This window comes from Amphibalanus amphitrite, unplaced genomic scaffold (assembly GCF_019059575.1).
Source record: "Amphibalanus amphitrite isolate SeventyFive unplaced genomic scaffold, NRLGWU_Aamphi_draft 000248F_arrow, whole genome shotgun sequence".
Taxonomy (NCBI): Eukaryota; Metazoa; Arthropoda; class Thecostraca; order Balanomorpha; family Balanidae; genus Amphibalanus; species Amphibalanus amphitrite.
This window is the reverse complement of record NW_024881743.1, coordinates 34,696-55,066: the sequence shown is the minus strand read 5'-3', so window position 1 is coordinate 55,066 and position 20,371 is coordinate 34,696. Positions and strand designations below refer to the sequence as shown.

General features: G+C 47.5%; 1 protein-coding gene and 1 long non-coding RNA gene across 2 annotated transcripts; both read right to left on the bottom strand.

The window, feature by feature from the left end:
* Nucleotides 1-5,114: 5,114 nt before the first annotated feature.
* On the bottom strand, nt 5,115-13,658 carry LOC122386386. Its single transcript, XR_006257370.1, has 2 exons — nt 11,671-13,658; nt 5,115-5,762 (listed from the first exon to the last, which is right to left on the bottom strand). It is a non-coding gene; the product is annotated as an uncharacterized LOC122386386 (long non-coding RNA).
* A 14-nt stretch (nt 13,659-13,672) lies between these two features.
* LOC122386385 lies at nt 13,673-18,955 on the bottom strand. Its single transcript, XM_043375553.1, has 7 exons — nt 18,862-18,955; nt 17,444-17,491; nt 17,039-17,188; nt 16,503-16,625; nt 15,828-16,121; nt 15,028-15,261; nt 13,673-14,514 (listed from the first exon to the last, which is right to left on the bottom strand). The coding sequence occupies exons 1-7, from the start codon at nt 18,917-18,919 to the stop codon at nt 14,372-14,374; spliced, it is 1,050 nt and encodes a 349-aa protein (XP_043231488.1). The 5' UTR covers nt 18,920-18,955; the 3' UTR covers nt 13,673-14,371.
* Between the last annotated feature and the right edge of the window lie 1,416 nt (nt 18,956-20,371).

Here is a 20,371-nt window from a genome sequence, read left to right as displayed (position 1 = left end):
GTCCCAGTCCCAGTCCCAGTCCCAGTCCCAGTCCCAGTCCCAGTCCCAGCCCCAGTACCAGAGCCAGTCCTAGTCCCAGTCCCAGTCCCAGTCCTAGCCCCAGTCCCAGTCCCAGTCCCAGTCCCAGTCCCAGCCCCAGTCCCAGTCCCAGTCCCAGTCCCAGTCCCAGTCCCAGTCCCAGTCCCAGTCCCAGTCCCAGTCCCAGTCCCAGTCCCAGTCCCAGTCTCAGTCCTGCCCCAGTTCCGGTCTGATCCCGTAAGGCCTACCGACCTCTGATTTTCTGCTTTATTAGGTATTACTTCGGACCGCTTTCCAGGTTTCTAAGAGACGATTCTTCTTGACATAGCATATTGGTAAAACAGATGTTCATTGAAACGCCCCGTTCAGCGTTCAAACTTCAACTTGTATGCTCCACCTGCAAGTAGGCCCGCTATCAACAAGCTTTCAAGTGACAAATTTACCCAGCGCCAAAGTGCTATGGTACCTATCGTAAAACATCGAGATGGGGAGACGTTTTACGTCCCCTCCACCAAACTCGGCTTGTAAGCTTCCTAAGCGACAAGCAGTAAGCGGCGTTCGGAAGAACGCCAAATAGGTATGAGAACGCAACTGATCGGATCATTTTAAGGTCAGGTCATCAGATATCAGCAAATGTTAAGTTTCCCAATTTTGACGTTCCAGGACTGTAATCAAAGCTCGCATAAAGATGGGAAAAAAACATAGCAGAAAAAAAAACATTCGATGACTCTTTTTAAAGGGACCCTCCCGGCTCCCACCTTCAAAAAAGTTAATGAATTGGCATGAAAGTGATGTCGCTCGGTTCAGAAAGAGCAAAAACGAATATCTACCAAATTTCACCGAAACATATTCACCGGTTTTCAAGATATTAGACATTTACTTTTGTTTACTTTTTGGGATCTCCGCTGTTTCTAGCGACTTCATTTTGGAAGTGCGGCGTTTGCGGCAGATGTTGCGCGCAAATAGCATATACCACCACTGCTTCTGTTAGTATAACAGCTATACCAGCAATCAGGCGTCTAGCTCTAAAAATGTTGAGTGCAGAGCAGAAAGACTACCTGGGGGGGGGGGGGTGGCAACCACCCCCCCCATGTGCGGGCGAGGGTTAGTTTTGAGTTGAGATAGCCAAATTGGTGGCCATGGCCTGCAAATACCGGTTTGGGCACTCACAACACCGAAAAATGCTTTAATTCGGAGATATGGAATTTCAAACTTGTAGTTTTCGGATTCTAAGGGGCTAATGCATTGGAATGCCCCCTTATAATTTGTGACGTCAGCGGTGATCTAACGATTTTGAAACCTTAAAACCCTCGCCCGCACATGGGGGGTGGTTGCCACCCCCCCTCCCCCCCAGGTAGTCTTTCTGCTCTGCACTCAACATTTTTAGAGCTAGACGCCTGATTGTTGGTATAGCTGCTCCTCTATCCTTTCTTGATGTCCACTGAAAATTTCAAGTTTCTATGGTTTTTGGTTTCGGAGATATGACCTTGTTTTTCAGGTCATGTCATGACCCAAATGAGCAATTCTCAACATCTTGCGTTGGCTGGGGGCCTTGCGAGCTTTTGACACCTTGATTTCGGCCTTTTTTGCCAGTCTTACCTCCCACCTGTCATGGAACATGTTGTTCGACGATGTACAGATGTCAAGATCAGGGTCAAGGTCAACCTAGGTCATCTAAAATAATTGCGTTTCAGGCAAGCTGAATTTACTTTTCGTGAAGTTTTTTGACTGTATTTTTGGTAAAAGCTTCTCAGATCATGATTTTGAGGGCTAATGTTAAGGTGGGATGGTCACTTTAACCCTCGCCCGCACATGCCATTTTCCCATCCCAGAACGCACATGGGGGGGGGGTTGCCACCCCCCGCGCCATTTCGTTCCTGTTGGAGATAGAGCTTAGCGGTAAAGACCAAAAAGATTCTTTGGGAAGAGACGAATCCAATGATACCCAGTTTTACCTTCTCAGGTCGTCATTGACCTTCCAGGTCAGGTCAAACTAAAAAATGTTGCTCTTTTGGGTCACCGTTGGATATCAAGTGCGCTGCTTATCATATGCCGATGACGATTCCGTTTTCTGGTGCCCAGCCACTAGCCAGCTAGAACCTCTTTGACACACTACCCGACCAGATTTTTGCTGCTGAGGTCATTTCAGGTCAAGCTAGGTCAAAGTCAGTTATATGTGTTTGTATGTCTGTGTGTGTCTGTGTGTATACTGATGTGTGCACCGATTGTTTATGTGTCCATATTACATGAAATCATGATCTGAGAAGCTTTTACCAAAAATGCAGTCAAAAAACTTCACAAAAAGTAAATTCAGCTTGCCTAAAACGCAATTATCTTAGATGACCTAGGTTGACCTTGACCCTGACCTTGACACCTGTACATCGTCGAACAACATGTTCCATGATAGGTGGGAGGTAAGACTGGCAAAAAAGGCCGAAATCAAGGTGTCAAAAGCTCACAAGGCCCATAGCAAACGCAAGATGTTGAGAATTGGCCATTTGGGTCATGACATGACCTGAAAAACAAGGTCATATCTCCGAAACCAAAAATCACAGAAACTTAAAATTTTCAGTGGACATCAAAAAGGATAGATTTGGGTCATGACATGACCTGAAAAACAAGGTCATATCTCCGAAACCAAAAATCACAGAAACTTAAAATTTTCAGTGGACATCAAAAAGGATAGAGGAGCAGCCATACGAAAAATCAGCCTTCTAGCCAGTGGCGGCGGAAGCAGGGGGGCAAGGGGGGCAGCTGCACCCTAAAGCTATGGAAAGGAGCGCCTCGAAAATCTGTAGAGGAGGCAGGAAGTTATGAGGTGCGGCAGCCATAAAGCTGAGCAGTGCGACACCACAACTGATAAAGGCTTTTTTGACACGAAGAGGGTGGCAATGACGTGGGAAAAGAAACATTTATGGAGTCGTCTTTGAAGGCGATGGCCTCCGAACGCCAACACGAACATATGAGGGCTTAGCGTTGCAGGCTCCATGCGACAAAAAGGGGCGCCTGATGGCCGATATGCGAGAGGAAATTAGTTTGTGTAACATTTATCAGGGGCGGTTTGCCGTTTACAACATATGAATGTTAAGGGAGGTCCGAGATTGGGGCCTGTAAAATTGCACTGTCCGTATGGGCGGTCACACCCCTAGTGCTAGGGCCTATTTTGCGTTTTTTTTTTTTACTGGGGAGATGATTATGACCAGGAATAGCAATCTGCAAACTTCTATGGGCGCCTGTATAGGGGCGAAACTGATTTTCCAGTGCAGGGACGGCCATCGGCATTGTGGGGCGGCATTCATTCCACTGGGGCGTCTGCCAGTGTTGAAGGGCGGTATTCATTTCAATGGGGCGCCCCGCGCCCGTTGGTGTTGATGGACGACATGTATCACCTGGGGCGCCTATCGGAGATTGGGGCGGCATTAATTTCACTGAGGCGCCTATCGGCGTTGACGGCAATAGTGCTGCAATAGTGCAGTGCAGCCCAGGCGGCATGCTGCTCACCGGCCTGCAATTCTCTGTCACCGAGTTAGTGTTATGGATTCGGCGCCTTCTTCACTAGTCCATACGAAGGTGTTGGAACCGTGGAACTCTTTTCGATATGCCTTATTCGGAGAATCTTATGATATGGTGATGAGGTTGTTCCTAAACGAACATTATGAAGGTTACATTTAAGCTATGGAATGTACCTAACTATTTCTCGTTACATAAAAACTGTAATTCTGAACGTGTTGATAGGTACAACACATTGTCAAACGTCTCTTCACTGTTTGTGTTACTACAACCGTGTATATGGTAAGGGGCGCGCAGCGGGAAGGGGCGCTTCAATATCGTTTGCACCCCTATCCTAGAATACCTTCCGCCGCCACTGCTTCTAGCTTTAAAAATGTCGAGTGCAGAGCAGAAAGACTACCTGGGGGAGGGGGGGGGCAACCACCCCCCCCCCCCATGTGCGGGCGAGGGTTAAAGCTCGTTTGCCAGCGAGCCCTTGTGCTTAAACTAAGATCAACAGTCTAGCCTGCAGAGGGCAAACACCTTCAACAGCTAAGAACTGTGCAGAAAATATATTTTCTGCAATAACTTTGACACATAATTCGGACGTTATTTACTTTACCAGCATCTTTTTCTTCCGTCGAGACGTGTCGAATAAACTATAACTATGCCTTAAAAGATCTTATTGAAACTTTGACTATATGGCCAAGGTGTAAAAGATCATTTTGCACATAAGTCGACCTGTATTGTTGAATTGAACACGTCTAGTGTGTGAAAAAATTAACTTACATAACCTAAAAACGTCTCAGGGGCTTAGAGTGGAGTCCGACGGGCGCTTTTTTCTATTTCATTCAGCATATGGTATTCAACATGCTATAATTATGTCATATAACCCTCAGAGGTTGGGCACGCCATCAAACCCAATGCTATAACTACTATGTTTCGTCGCGAACAACGTCGCAAACCTTACCTAAGTTCAGGTCACCGGTATAAAAAACGAATTATACGGTTAATAGGTAGGTGACGGGGCACTCTTGGCACTGTCTGAGGATTCAAAGCAACCGCTCGATCGGTGTGAATAAGGCGAGAATGTGCTTTTACTTTAGGTGAGGTCACTTGACGTGACCTGGGCCTCGTTTCATAAAGCGAGTCCGTAACTAACGGCGGTTTTTGATCTTCTATTGCAAGTGCATGTGAAGCGATGATGTTAGTTTGAATCGTTGAATCTATTTATCTTGCAGGCAAGAACAGAAGGGAGAACGGGAAATAGATTTATTGCTTCACATCACATGGACTTGCAATACAAGACCAAGAACCGGCGTAAGTTACGGACTCGTTTTATGAAACGAGGCCCTGGTGACCTGACTTTGAAGGACCTAGCTGTCTGATGTGTCCACAGCATATGCGGAAAGTGCGTCATAAGCCCGCCATTCTATCTTACCACCGTCCCCCTCCACACACACACACTGCGCTGGTTAAAAAAAAATAGGCATTGATACAGAGTGTCACATGAGTGACCCACCTACCTAGCACAGTTGACACCCAAAGAAAGGTACCCACTCTCCATGCAATGCGCTTATCGCCAAGTTGAAAATCAAACAAGCAGATCACATTACACACCAATGTATTTGGGCATGCCTATCAACTCAGCAAGTGACGTTTCCAGTCTTCTGCAAAATAATTATACACGATCTCTAAGCTTCGGCTCGACAACATATTTCTAAAGACTGAAAATTCTAAGCAAACGATGATATAAGATGTTTCAGAATCAGAAATGATTTCATTCAATAGCCGTTCACACTTATGTATCATTATTCATATACGCATTAGTTCATAAGCAAACATGAAAATTCAATGGTATCAACCAAGTCATATTAAGTCATTTTATTATAAAAACAACAAAAATAACAATGCACCTTCTGCATATTTAATTCAGCTCAGCCGTCATCCAATAATGGGTCCCCAGTATTCAAATGCACCTGGAGCGATGTAAAAAAGTAATGAAAGGCCTAACACTTTAAGAATGCTGAATGCAATTGATCCCCCAAACCACCACGCAAACTCTGTGGGAGGGACAGGCTTTATTTTGATCGGCGGTGAGCGACCTGTAGCGCTACGCAGTACAGCTTGCGAACTAGTAGTTACAAAGCTAGCCGCCAGACGTCCTCTCAGCAGCCGCTGAACCACACTCAAAACGGTGCTCGGCTTCTCTGGGGCTACGGATCTCAGGGGTCGATGATGGAGGGGTGAGTTCTCTGAAAAGAAAAAAAGGACCACAGTGATATACATTATGTGTAAAGAAGCATTACTACTGTCTATTACACATTGTTTTTTTTTTCAATGCTCCTACGCGCTAGCAAAGACGGTGCGAAAGTGATTCGGGGCTATATTCTCACGAAAACAGCGTCTTTGGGTGAGGTGACAGCGCCCGATGAGGTATAACACGCGACAAGCGAATAACATGACATGGCGGCGGCGGGGAGGCGGACGGCAACGCGTGTGTCGCCAGACAGACCAGGCAGAAATGGGACACAGCGTTATCGCGGGCGCGCGTCCCCTAGCCTAAGTCACGTGACCGCGACGGACGTCTTGGCTGCGCAGCGGCCGCGCGCTGGTTCATTGCCCCTAGAGGGCCAAACAGAGAAGTCATGGTACCACAAATTTTTTCGCTCGTATACGATTGGAAAAAGCTCCTAGCTGCGCTAAACGCCGATTCACGTTCATGCTGTCCTTGTTCTAGCTACCACTCTGCGGTGAATTTTACAGATGTTACCAATTACCAAGGGAAATCGTCCGATCCCTATTATCTATCCTCAGACTGCAGCATTAACCCTCCTCTTCAACGCCGCAAGCCCGGGCTGAACGGCCAACTTCCGGGCTGAACGGCCATCTTCATGCGACATCTAACTGTGTCGCACGGAGCTGACCATAGTCAGCTCCATAGGAGCAGACTCACATGTGATGGGGTGACCGTTTGCGGCGCTCTTTGCCCCACGTCCTCTGTGACGGAATCAGCCCCGGCGACGCACCAGGACGGTCGCCCAGCTTACTGTCTCCACCTAATTTTTGCCGACCTTTCCGTGTACAATTACTAGGCAAAAGCGGCTACCAAACAAAATGGATAAACAGAAGCCAAGCGAATTACAATTGTAGTCGTTTTTACGACGGCTATCTGGCACACATTTGGTCACATTTTGGTACGATTTGGTCAATTTGGTTCTTGGTTGATTCTTGTTGTCTGCAGTTTAGGCTGCACTACCTACCTTATTTATCCAATTGTCAGCCCTTATTTTCGATTAAAACATTGTTATAAATTCATGTCATGAAGTTATTTGCTGTAAAAAGGTTTGATTTGATTTGGTCAAGTTTGGTGCATTCGCCAAACCCAGAAAACTCGTCGTGAGAACGGGTATTATCATCACTTTTGGCGCACATCTCGTTAGCGGGCAGAAGAACGACAGTCGACGTGGGAAATGCGTATGGGAAATTAGAGGTCGGTGCTCCATCCAAAATCAACTTTGCTGTTGCCAGTGAGATAGGCTGAAATGTTGGAATGGCCCATTCGTACTCATAAGTTTATTATCCAACGACACGACCCATAGCCAATTATATGCTAGAAAGTCATTCATTTTACCTCAACAATATTTATTATTTAACTTCTATCAACACGCGTCAATTGCTGTTTGATTTAATGCTGAAGTCATGTTATGCATAGAAATTACCTCCTGGCAAGTTTATCAACAAAAAAGGTATAAATAAAGACCCGATACATACATTTATTACTTCTTCAATCTATATTGCATTTGATAATCACATATTAGCCGTTTTCACGACGGGCTATCCGGCGAATGCACCTGATTTGACCAAATCTGCATCTAATTTCTTTTACAGCAAATATCTTCATTTTATGAATTTATTTCAGTGTTTTAATCGATGATGCTCTCCGATAAAATGACAAAGCAGGCATATAAGCAATTAGGGCAACCCTAGCTGATAGCTGCTAAGAGACACAATGAACCTGATTTGACCAAATCTGCACCTATAGTCCGTTTTTCTTATCTTTAGACTTCACTCCAAGATGTTTCGCAAGATATGCACGAGACAAAGCATGGCTTAGAAAAAATCAAGCCCTTCGGAAACAGAAAATATTGCCTTGAAGCCTGGAGAGTGGCGCTCTTGGGTGCGGCAAGTGCAGATTTGTAGTCTCACAAATGTGTATTACATAAATAGGTAGGTACTTATACCTACCTGCTACAAAAATTAAGTTGGATAAAGTTTGGTATGCTAACCGAACTATCGATCCGATGAATTAAAGGGTACCTATAAAAGCGAATATCACTTGGAAATGAACTATTCTGCAAATGGACACAAGTCATCATCAGTGACTTTAGTTCAAGACCTATAGGGCTTGGTTCCAGCCGAAGTTTTTTGAAACCGCAGGTGCGTGCGACTGCGAGTGCGGACCCAATGCAAGGAAATTCTTGAAGGAGCTCGGCGTGTGGCTCGTAACAAGTTCTGGCGACTGTCGTGAAGCACTTGGTTTGTGGTTCGCTATCGCAGACATTCGAGTGAACGCGTTTTCGATAGTATTGACTGTGACGTTGTAATCCTCACGAAGTATCATGTGGACGGGTTAGACTGCGTGACGAGAGGCGGAGATGAATTATGCCTGTGGAGGTAGGCAACCCGCAGGACATGCGTGTTCAGCGGCGCAGGCTACCAACACGAGTTGGCTATATGAGCGTGTGTTTAGCGATGAATGCAGCATTGATCGAAATTAACAAATATACATACTATTTCAATGTGATGACATGTTTTGCTCGTATTACCCGCTAGTGTCTACAAATCTACCACCAGTAACTCGTAATACAAATTACAAAAGACAGGAAACACAGGAGTCGTACTCGTATATTGGGTATGTTTGGTTCACCGAAGCCATCGTAGGTCCCATGCGCCCTCAATCACTTTCACTGTCACTGTCGTCACTGCTCGAATCCTGAAGTGACACGATCACTGGCTCGATGTCCTCCATCATACCATCTGCTCGCCAGTACACCTCTTCCAGTTCTCGCACGTGGCGGCAGCAGTTTCGCCACAAGTCCGGTGGCGCGGCGTCTCGGCTATCCAGCAGCAGCCTTTCCACGTCATTCAGATGCCCAGTGTTGTTGAACTGGCGGACGTGCGTCTTCATGTTTGCCCAAACCATTTCAATCGGATTGAGGTCGCAATGATATGGGGGCAACCTCAGTACTTCATGACCGGCCTCCTGTGCCACCTTGTCCAACACATACTCGCGTGTCTGTTTCAGAGGGCGAACCAGCTCAAGAAGCTCGACCTTCCGCAAGTCCGGATCAGGATTGACATCATGTACCCGCAGCCATTCTTGGATCGCTTCCTTCCTCCAGCTAGCTGTAGGTGCCTTGTTAGCACATCTTGAATGATACGAGGCGTTATCCATAATGATCACGCTATTCGCTGGCAGGTTCGGCAGAAGTTGGAGTCGAAACCAGTCCTCGAAACAGCTCGCGTTCATAGACGTGTGATAGTCGGCAGACTTGCCGTCCGTCCTCATACACATGAATGCTCCTGGGGTGAAGCCGCTGTCCGAGCCAGCATCGACTATGATTAGGCGCTTGCCCTTCCCTGTCACTGGCTTATGGCCGGCCACGTCGTCACTGTCCAACCACGCGACCGTTCGCATATCAAACTGGTTATACCAGGTCTCGTCCAAGTACACTATAGTGCGCTCTGGGTCGGAGCTTCTAATCTTCCGAATGCGTCTCAGGAACGCGTTCCGGGCTGCCACCACCTGAGGTTTTTCAACCAGCAGCTTTCGGTTGTTCACTTGTCGGAACTTGAATCCTATTTGGAACAGCTGCTTTCGTATGGTTGAGCGCGAGATAGTCTGCTCGAACTTGTCCTGAACTGCCGCTCTAATGGTGTCCAAAGTGACCTTTTTCCCTTCCAGGTACATGGCATGCACCATTCTTCTGACCGCGCACTGGTCAAACTCGTCGAAGTACTCGCGTGGCCCCCTGTTAGGGCGCTGGCGGGCTGGAGACTGGCATCCATGTGTCTCTATTCCACTCTTGAATGCATTAACAGAGGCAATCGACACTCCAGTAGCAGAGCTGGTCTCCTTCGCTACGTTAATGCTAGCCGCCGCACTCTCATCACCTTGCTTGAGGTATTCATCTTTCTTTCGAATAAAATATTGGTAAACATTATAAACCACTTGTCTCGCTTGTGCACCGATCGGTTTTCCTTGCCGAAGTTTTGAGAGCATTGCATATTATTGTATACGAATGGATATAAATTTCAAAAGATATATAAAAGTCTCAGATTTCCTTGATACACAGCAGACATATGGTGTGTTCGCTTTTAGAGCCAGTGGCAATGAGCTGGCAATGAGCGTGACGCTTGATTTTTATTATCAAATTGTGTGACGTCACGTGCTAAGTTATCTGCACATCTTGGAGTGAAGTCTAAAGATAAGAAAAACGGACTATAGTCTGTACCAGATGTGCACCAAATGTGTACCAGATGGCCGTCGTGAAAACGGCTAATGTCAGGTCGCGCTAGCGGGCGCGATATAGCGTCGTTGCTGCCTGTTGGTGCGCCCTGTCTCACCAAATCATTATCAGGTCGAGGTAGCTTATTCAAGGAATTGAGATCTATCTAATCTTTTAGTGTTCGACTTCAGGAAGGCCTATTTGACTGTCAACAAATATGCGCGTCTCACTTCCTCATTTGTTTTGCTAGTTTACGTTTAACGGATCTTCTCGCCCATCACACTTTTTGGATACTCGCTTCTTATTGAGAATGTTAGCTCCGCATCTCAAAACGTTACGGAGCACCGCAATAGAATTGGTGGCAAAAACAGGGGCGGTGTAACCGTTTTTGTTCGCCCCTGTTTATTATGCAGGTCTCGGCACCTGACGGACCATGAAGTGGTTTTACTTCATGGAATCCTGATAGCATCTTTGGCCCTGGGTCTTGCCATGCAATGACATCTTGATTGTGGATCATCGCACGCTTTATCTGTGGATGTTTTTATCACCACAAACAGGTGCACTTTTAATTACAAGAGGTAGGCGAGAAGTGTTGTGGATACTAAGCCAATGATGGACAGCGGATAATCACTTCATAAGCCTGGGTGTATTGTTAATTCATTTTTGAATTAAAACGACTCTTGAAAATTAAAATGACGGAAGTGCTTTTACCCAAACCAAAGTCAAATACCTATTTGCATTTTGAGCAGTGTTCTTAGAGATGGATCTGATGCTAGACATGTTGAACCACTGCCTTTCTTATCAAACTCTCCTTTTTTTGGCGATAATCGGTCTCGACTCCATGCCCCTTTTCTCGCTGGTCCGGCTTCAGGTCTGCTCCCTTGACTGAAAGACGAAATGCACTGACGTCTCGTCTCCATTTTTTTTTTCTTCTTCTTGCTCGTCTGAGTTGAAGAGCCCCGGGGCCCCGAGGTAGCTCAAATGGTCCCTGTTACGTGCTCAGAAGAATCAGCCAAGCACTTATGAGTTTCTCGACCAAGCGTTCATAGGGTCTCTCGCTAGCTCTGAGGACCGCGTGACGGGCTGAACATCGTCTCCGTAGCTCGGTTGCTCAATCACGTGTTTGACCAGACCGAGGCTATAGGGAAGGTATTCTTTCACCTCTGTATGGTTATTTTCTACACGCCTCCATTTTTGGTACAACTACTACATATAAAGGGAGCCAAGGAAAAAGGCAGCAGCGAATCTGTTATGAAAAAATGTGAGGCCGATCTCCCTTTTTCGCTCATAAAAAAGTCGAAACAAATAAGAAAATATCGGCCAAAGGGAGCTTACAGCCCCGTCGTATAGACTGTCGGCAGAAATGGCAAATGACTGAACACCCTCGGCTGTTGATGCATGAGTTGATAAATGATAAAATGGTGATCGATCGCTTGAACGCTTTTTAAGGTACTAAGAAGCATTTAAATGGCATGCTGGAAATTCATGTTTAAAACAGCGTGGTATGCCTACCAAATGCAATTGCTTACGAGGATAAAACATTAATTAGGACTACTCATTGGATATTTGACAACGAAAAGACAAAAAATGGACACAGCTGAATCACTAAAGTTTGAAGAATTCGATAGTGTGAAGAATGGTAATATCTCACCTGTTGCCGACATAGATGAAAACACCAACAGAATCAGCAGGGCCTTCATGGAATCCAGTCTCATCGCAGTGCTTACCAAGCACCAACAGTTATCTGTGTTGACACAAGCCGTAACTCTTGATAGTATGGAAGCCTTGGTGATATTCGTGCCGCCAGGCTGACAGATTTTGATTTAGCAGCTTCCTTCAGTTGAAGCACTGTCTCGGTGCGCTTGTAGACGTTTTAAGTAGCCAGCAGGGGCTGTTGTCCACTAGTTCTGCGCTCGATGAGCCGAGGTGCCGGGCTCCTTTCGTCTCCCAGCAATGGTCGCAGCTCGCCGCGATCGGTGCTGTCGGGCCGACGAGTGGCCTCCGTCTGATGTTGGTTCGTGGAGGTGTACCCGCCGCCCTACCGACCGCCCCCGCCCTGCCGGCTGCCGGTGGACCGGGCAAAGGCTGCCGCCCTGGCCCGTCCGTTAGCGCACACTCAGTGAGTACACGCCCGTGGCCTGCGGGAGACGTGACGGGGCGCGGACGCCGCCGACAAACACTGACCCGACCAACCGACCGACCGACCGACCGACCAGTCCCCTCCAGCAACGGGACAACTGGACGCCGGCCGGCCCGACACCAAGCCGGTCAACGGCGCTCCGGCAACACTCTTCTGTGGCCATGACAAGACAGTCCAGGTCGGTATGTTTCGCCTCTCATTTTAGCGTCGATGGACTTTGTATTTCGGAAATCTCATTTAATTTTATCTCTTTTATCCGCAGATTTCTGTTTGAAATAAGTCGATGAAAAGTAGCAGGCAATGCGTTTATTTGAATAACCACTAAATAACTAATGAATTAAATGCCAATTTCTTAGCTGCTCTATAACAGAGAAGTTTTACTCGACAGACCGGCATCTAAATCAAACAAAATGCGCCATGCACTCTGCAGTCCGATTGTGGGCACCTACCCGGTGCTATAGCTCCTTGGCTGCCGCGGCTCCTCTGTTCAGGCTAGCGGAGCTGCTGGAGTACGCTGCTGGCACACAGGGACAGAGCAGCCGGACGGCCGTCGCCCTGAGCCGACTCAGGCTCGACACGGACGCCCGGACGGCGTCACCGCTCATCACCGACGGAGACGTCTTCGTAGTCGAGAGCGACGTATTGGTGGAAGACGCGAACGATGATGTCGCGGCCGATCCGGCCTCTTGGTCCGTCTTGGCAATCAGTGCCTTCCAGAATGACTTTTTCTCTTTGTTCTTGTCACCATCCGCCTTGTCTTGATTGCATATGTTCGAGAAGGAAGGCGTGAGTAGCGATGCTAGAGTAAACGGACTTTGATCTTTGTTTTTGGTGCCATAAGAGCCGAAGCCAGATGAGGAGTCTTGGTAGGCCTCAGAGCGTGTAGTGTAATCCGACCCATCCGATTGGAAAAGGCATATATGGGAACGGATTGCACTGGCAAGCTCCGTGGCAGAAGACGGCATACTGGACACGGCCAGTGCAGACGACTGCAACTCTCCCACAACTTTCGATTTTTCTTCTTAAAGATCATTTGATCATCTCTTAGCTATTTTGGAACCGACTTTACTGATACCTATGATCAGCCTCAAAGCTGAACCATAATTTGCAATGAATAATTTGCAGTGAATATGGCATTGTGTTCACTGTTACGAATACAATATTTGTCTTTCTAACTTAAGAAAATGAGCCGACAGGGCCGGGGCACGACTTTTTAATTGATTACTTACTCTGACATATTAAAAAATTATTACCTTAAAAAAATGACAAGTAACTCATGGAAATGGCATGGATGAGCTATGGCATTGGCGAGGCTTGAGCTTGAGCGAGGCATTTGATTCCAGTTTGTTTTATTTGACGTACAAGATCGCTATCAGCACGAGCTATTATGCTTCCACTTCTTTCCATAACCCGTTCAGGAATTTGTATTGGATAGGTATGTCAAACGTTGTAATAAACATAGGTAGATAGTACTTCTGTAAGATAGTCGCATCTGTTGTAAGTACCTATACATTGTCAACCTTATTCGAGCTCATTCCAACGACGCACCTGACTAAAATGTCAGTTGGAATTTCGGATTGGGCAAATTAATTACGCACTGACAAAGTCGACTGTCTGACAAATAGGCACGCTTAAAAGCTGCTGCAAAGAAAATGATTGTTCAATTTGTTCACCATTTATTTTCAAAACGACCACCAAAATTAATAGTCGACTTTCAAACAAAAAAGACGTTTATATTCACGAAATGAATTAAAATACAAAACCATGACCGCATCTTACTCATTTTTAACCCCCTTAACCCACCCCAACCCCATTTCCGGTTTGCTGCACCAAGTCTGCGATCACTGCTGCTTTGCGAGGTACCACGCTGATCACGGGAAAAAGAGTGACGTACGTACACTGTAAAAGGGTCATGTTGCATATCGGTCGATCCGTATCGTCGAGCTGAACACATCGGACGTGTTTTCACAGCTCTAGCACGTCTCTAACAAAAATTATAGCCAAAAAAAACTGATGGTGACCGTTCATGACTTGATATAAATGGGAAAGGCAATGGGAGCGTGTTGTTTTTTTTTATATTAAAATTGGTTACACATGTGTTTCGGGAATAATCCCTTGATCACACCATATAAAAGTAGCTATATCCAAATACAATCGAGTTATGCTCATTTTTGCGCCGGCGATTTTCTTGCAAGGGGCTTGTAAGATTTGTTTACTGTGTACAATCGGACAGTTGCTCGACGCAGCTCAACTCCGCGCTCTGGCAGGTGCATATCTGTTGACCCACAACGTGGTTTCCGGGCGGTAGGAGACGCATCTCGGGATTGCCTTCGGTCTGGATCGCCAGTGCGCAGCCTGAAAACGTAGCACGTAAGTGTCACTCTAATGCAAAGCATGGTTTTGCATGTATTTGCTTAATGATTAAGACATTACGTTGTTGTCTCACGCGCAGTATGGTATGCACGGCAATTTACTTGTCAGCATTTCTCACATTAACATGGATTCACCGAATAACAAATCATTATTGACCGCAGGAAGCAGCAAAAAGCAAGCAGCATCATTCTAACAGCTTCCGAAACAGATCATATCATCGTGGTATTCGTGGAATGCGATTGAAGAGACTTGTGCCAAGTCGGTGCGGGTCGCATGGTTATGTGTTTTGAGGTGCTGTTGAGTGTTGATTCTACTTGTTTTGATAGTGAGGTACGTTACAACAGTTCGCTAGTGTCATAGCACTTCAGGCTATGATCAGTGCGGCACAGGGCACTGATACGTAATGTTCAGTCATTAGCTCACACACGAGCTCCTTCTAATAAGTCATTAGTTGATGACTCACTCACAGTATATCCTGCTATATGATGAACTCACACGTGGGGTCCTGCTCGAGCTGGCGGTGGCCGTGCCAGCAGCGGACGGTGAGGCACGGCGCCGGCTGCGAGAGCGTGCTGCCGTGCTCCCGGAGCGACTCGCCCACCAGGCACATGCTCACCAGGCAGCTCTGAGGCGGTATGGCCGCGCAGATGGGCTGCAGCTCCTCCGAGCACGAGTACTCGAACCAGCCGCCGGTGCTGTTGGTGAACCGGTAGCCCAGACAGCCGACCGCTGCCGGGCGCACGGACTAGTTACTCTCACGGCGAACAGGATTCGGTGGATTATTCATTTATTTATTTATTTACTTCGTAGTGGCCGTCCTCTATCTATGACCGGAGTTATTCTTGGCACTGAGTCAATAAAATTCAGATGAGATTCAGATGAGATCAGATATTCGTCTTTACAGATCAACGACGATTGTAAGGGAATTCGCTAGAAATTATCACTGGACACTGATCCTTTGTCCTGTGCTGCTTTAGAGGGCAAGTTCACGTTAACTACACAAAAGGTTAAAAGCATCTACTAAATGTCTTCTAGTTAATGTCTAAATGTAAATAAATGTCTTCGATCACCCCTTTGCTAATGCATTGGAAATTGTTTCCGCCACATTTATTGCACTCATTATGGAACGAACGTAGAGTAGAGCTGCTATGCAGAAATCATTATCATGGCTACGACTATAAGCTCGACTATCAGGCCTCTAGACATCTTTGACTACCTTGATTTGAAATTAATGTATATCTTTGTCTGAGCCGTAGCGATATATTCCTCTCACAACCCTGATCCCTAGCGCTCACCGTCGGCGGGCAGGACGCGGTTGTCGTCATACCAGAGCCGCTCGGGATGGAGGCGGTTCGGCCATCTCAGCGGGGCGTCACCGCCGCGCGCCTCCAGCCACCCGTTGACGGGTTCCAGGGCGGTCCGCAGCTCAGTGTCGCGCCGGCCGCCCCCGCCGAACGGCGCCGCCAGCCGGCCGCCCAGCTGGCGGCACTGCGCGCGCGCCGCGCTGAAGCTGGCTGTGGTGGGGAGCACGGTGACGCAGCGGCGCCGCCTGCCCGACCACACGGACACGCTGCCCGGCGGACAGGGCACTGCCGGGGACACGGTCAACGGTCACCCACCGCCAGATACCTACCCATCTGTGTTCTGAATGGTGTCTTTGTTTTACCTACATTTCATCATGGTATGAAATCACCGTTTATTTGTCAAATTGACCTGAAAGGGAAAGGTGAATTAAGTTTTCAGCATTTTCATGAATCATTAGATAGCATCATTTTCGGAATAGCCTGGATTTTATGTGTGTAGGCATATATATTACCTACATATAAATTGAATCAATATATTGAAAAGTGTTAGTCTTTTCGGCACCATACGTGATTTTTAAAGTTTAGCACAGTTTTCATTCGTCTAAGTGATCTGAATGTTTTATTTTCGTACACCATTATCATTTGGGTCTTTGTATTTTCAGTTACCTTCGTCGAGAGGAGCCAAGGTGGAGTATGGCTCCCAACCAGCTTCGGTGCATATGAGGTTTTTGCAGTTGCCGTGGTATTCAATTTCGCCTTGGGTGTATAGCTCACCGTTATGTTCGCAACCTGTGTTCGAAAAGAATAACAAAAGAAGGAGACAATCAGCGCCTCATGGCATTCAGCATTATGGAAAGCATCTAAATGAGACGGGATCTGAAGAAGTGAGGTACGAAACAGAGCCAGAAACGAAACTGTCCTGGTTTAAAACGTAAATTATGATTAAAATGTAACTGATTGTTAACTTGAATGAAGAAAAACAAAATAAAAGCGAACAAGACAATAGGTGAAACAGTCATTGTACAAAAAGATCCCAAAAAAAATGTACGGTTAAATATAAACGCCATATGCCTTGCCTTAAGGGCAATGAAGTCCCAATAGTTTATATACGAATCGGCCGACACGAACTGATAATACATAAGCACATAAGCACGACACAGAATGTATATTTATAAGCTATCTATGTTCAGCTAGCAGCTCACAGTTGACGGCGCTCTCTCCTCCGACAAAGGTGAGGTTGACCCTGGCGACGCCCCGCTGCAGCAGGCAGTGGACGACCATGCACTTGGCGGTCGACGTGTATATCGGGACCGACGGGTCGGGCGGGTACCATTCGCCGTGCCACGGGCAGACTGCGGGACCGGGCAGCGGTGTGCACTTATAGCGCGGTCACATTAGAACAGGGGATCACTTTACAACGCCAGCCGTAACGTGCAGGCTTGGCATGGAGGCGAACCGTGACCCACGACTCCAGTCGACACCCCCCCCCCCGCCTTTCCCGTTGACGAGTTCCCATGAGATGGAGACGGTTCTCAGCGGAGGGCTAAGGCTAAAGCTTCTCAGTTCCCCCGTCCGCAGCCGGACGACGGTCTCCCCACCCCACTCACAGTTTGCCTCTTCACCAGGTAATGGTTCCTCAGGGAGTTGTCCCGCTCCTGAAATATCGAAAGACATTGAGCTTCAAAGTAATGTAGTTCGTCACTTACATGGTTTGACTTATCACGCCTTTACACAAATGCATAAGCTCAGGTTTTACCACGTGGCGTTATTGGCCACCGTAATGACTTCTGACAAGAAGCAATGTGTCATATGACTTATGAGCATGTATGCGAAAGCCGAAAATATAAGGCGACGAAGTAAGCGACCAAAAATGATTTGATAAAAATCCACAGTAACTCCTATAGGTATAATGATTTATAACTCCAATAGGTGTTGATGCATTTAAGGTTATTGCCTGCCGATTGCTGTCATTGCGGCAACTGGTTACTGGCTACTGCCGAAAAGTCACTTAACTATCAATTAATCCTCGCGGGATATAGTCAGTTTTCTACACGCACGCTATGCTCGGGCATGCTAGGAGAGACATTCGAATTACGAACCTATTTCGCCGTTTCGCCCTCAGCGGTGCTAGATCATCGCGGCAAAATGAGGATGCGCACCGTCATAGGACGCAGCGACTGGCTCACCTTTCAAGGTCTACAGTCAGCAAGTGACCTCAAAGGTCAGGTCAAAGACCCAAAGATCGGGGCCAAGTTTCGATAAATAGCTTCGCCGTAAATAAGCGCTTAGTTTAGTTACGATTTAGGTACCACAGCATTCAACTTCTCCGGTCATGTCGAATGATTACGGAGCGAGCGAAGCGAGCGGAGTCTTACGTAGAATAACGGAAATTTCTGAGTATGAGCGGCCGGCCGGCCGGCCGGTCGGCCGTGGTCATGCGATTTTGCGACGCTTATATCTCAGCAACCACTTGACCGATTTACATGCGGTGCCGGTAATTTTTGTAGGGTAACTTCATTCCTTCTACCAAGTATTGGACTATTCCCGAGGCATGTGGGTGACCCCTTATGCACGTGCCACGTGCAAAACGAAGAGTTGTCAGTTTTGTAATAGTTGTAATATCTCGGTGACTACTTGGCCGATTGCGCTGAAAGTTGGCATGTAGGTAGGCACCCACTAGGCAATGCATATCCATGTGCCAGAGTTGGGGTGCTGCTGCACGTGCGCACGTGCAGGGGTCGTTTCCAGATCTCGAGAACGGCTGAACCGATGGCGCTCAAATTTGGTACACGGTTGTCAGTTAGGGACCAGTTAGTAGGGTGCCGTGCACAAGTCAGTTGGGACCCATTCTGCAAGTGCGGACGTGCAGGGTGCCGCTTCCAGATCTCGAGAACGGCTCAGGGCCGATTGCGCTCAAATTTGGCACATTGCTAGAGACCGGTTAGTAGGGTGCCGTGCACAAGTCACTCCGCCTTAGCTCGATACCACTGACTTACAAGTATTTAGGGCGCGCGTCTGAACTCACCGCAGGGCAGTCTGGCCAGCAGAGACAGCGACACCAGCAGCCGGACGGTCGGCACCATGGTGAGCCAGAGCAGGACCTCCGTCAGGGGGGGGGGGCGACCGCGCGCTGTCGGGGCTCGGAGGGCAACTGATGCCGACCCGACTGCACAGCCGGGACGTCGGCACATAATGCACACATGGTGCACAGTTCCACGCATCGCGGAAAAACCGAGCAGAATCGAGCACCGAACATAAAGCGCAGTACGGCGGCCCGGACCCCCTGTGAATGGATAGCCGGCTGTGCACGAGGTCGGTACACAGTGATACGGCCGCCACTCCTGCGGACATCACGGTTCCGCTCTGTGCATGCACCCGGTCATTATTTTGATACCTAATTTTGATAGGTTTTAAACGTATTCCGGCTAGGGAATGATTTATAACTCAGACCACCGGCTGTATCAAACGAGGGGTCGGAGGAAACGGGGGAGCGTTTCGTGCCTATGCCTCTCCTGGCGATCGACTCTTGAGCCGGCAGATATCCCCATAGTTTAGTTACTTCCAAAACGTCGGAAGCTTTATAAATAGCATGAGTCATCATCCTACAGGCATCTCAGATTTTCTTCATCGTGCGGTGACATGTCAATTGCAGGGGTGGATATCTGTCAAAATGTCAGGGGGGTCCAGGCCGGGCAGATGAAGGCAGGCTGGATGCAGTAGGTACCATTGACTTACATAGCAGTAATTCGTTTCCTGACCCCCCGAACCCCCGAGATCTCCACCTCTGGTCAATTGCCATTAACATTATGAAGCAATGGAGAAAAGGGCAAACACCTGCTTCGAGCATGAGTTTCGTATGGTTTAGTAGTTATTTCATAGGCGGCGGGCACCGGGGCACCGTGCCCCCTTGATTTTGCCATTTTAACATTAGCCCTTAGGTATATGGAGTTGCATGGAAAGAATGGGACCAAAAGTCGGCAGTGCTCCCCTTAATTGAAGGTGTTCCGCCGCTACTGAGCTATTTCTCATCCATGGCACGAATTTGATCTTGGTGAAAATTATCCCGCACCCCGCGCTGGGGTCCTGGATTTCCACGCCCTGCTGGGGGGGGGGGGTTTAAGCACCCCCCCCCCCACTTCTAACTCGGCTCCTGGGCTACGTAGAGATACGGAAAAGGCGCTTTTCGAAAGAGCGTCAAAAATAAGGAAGAAATCACTTCGTTCACTTTTTTGGTCAGGTCAAAGGTCAGGTCACCAGAGGTCATTGAAGGCCAAAATTCGCCGATTTTCAGTTCAGATATCGACAAATTTCAACAAATCGACGCACAACTTTGAAACTAATAAAGCTACAGCGCCGCGGAAAAGCGCATTTGATAGCCCTATTCACGCTCTTTCTGAGTAATTCTCTCGGTTGAGCTACCGTCAACGGTTTTGTCTGCGGGGTGCAAAAACTGCCAAAATAGCTGATTTTTCGGAAACAGTTCTTCTCCAAGAACTTTTGACTCAAACCCTGCACGAACTTTTTTTTACCAGCAT

Excerpts from the sequence above, each read along its gene's own strand:
- LOC122386385 (XM_043375553.1), bottom strand. The coding sequence starts at position 18,919 with ATGGTGCCGACCGTCCGGCTGCTGGTGTCGCTGTCTCTGCTGGCCAGA. Across the intron at positions 17,189-17,443 it reads ACCTGGTGAAGAGGCAAACT|TCTGCCCGTGGCACGGCGAA; the intron begins GTGAGTGGGGTG and ends CCGGTCCCGCAG. Across the intron at positions 14,515-15,027 it reads GCTCGAGCAGGACCCCACGT|GCTGCGCACTGGCGATCCAG; the intron begins GTGAGTTCATCA and ends CTACGTTTTCAG.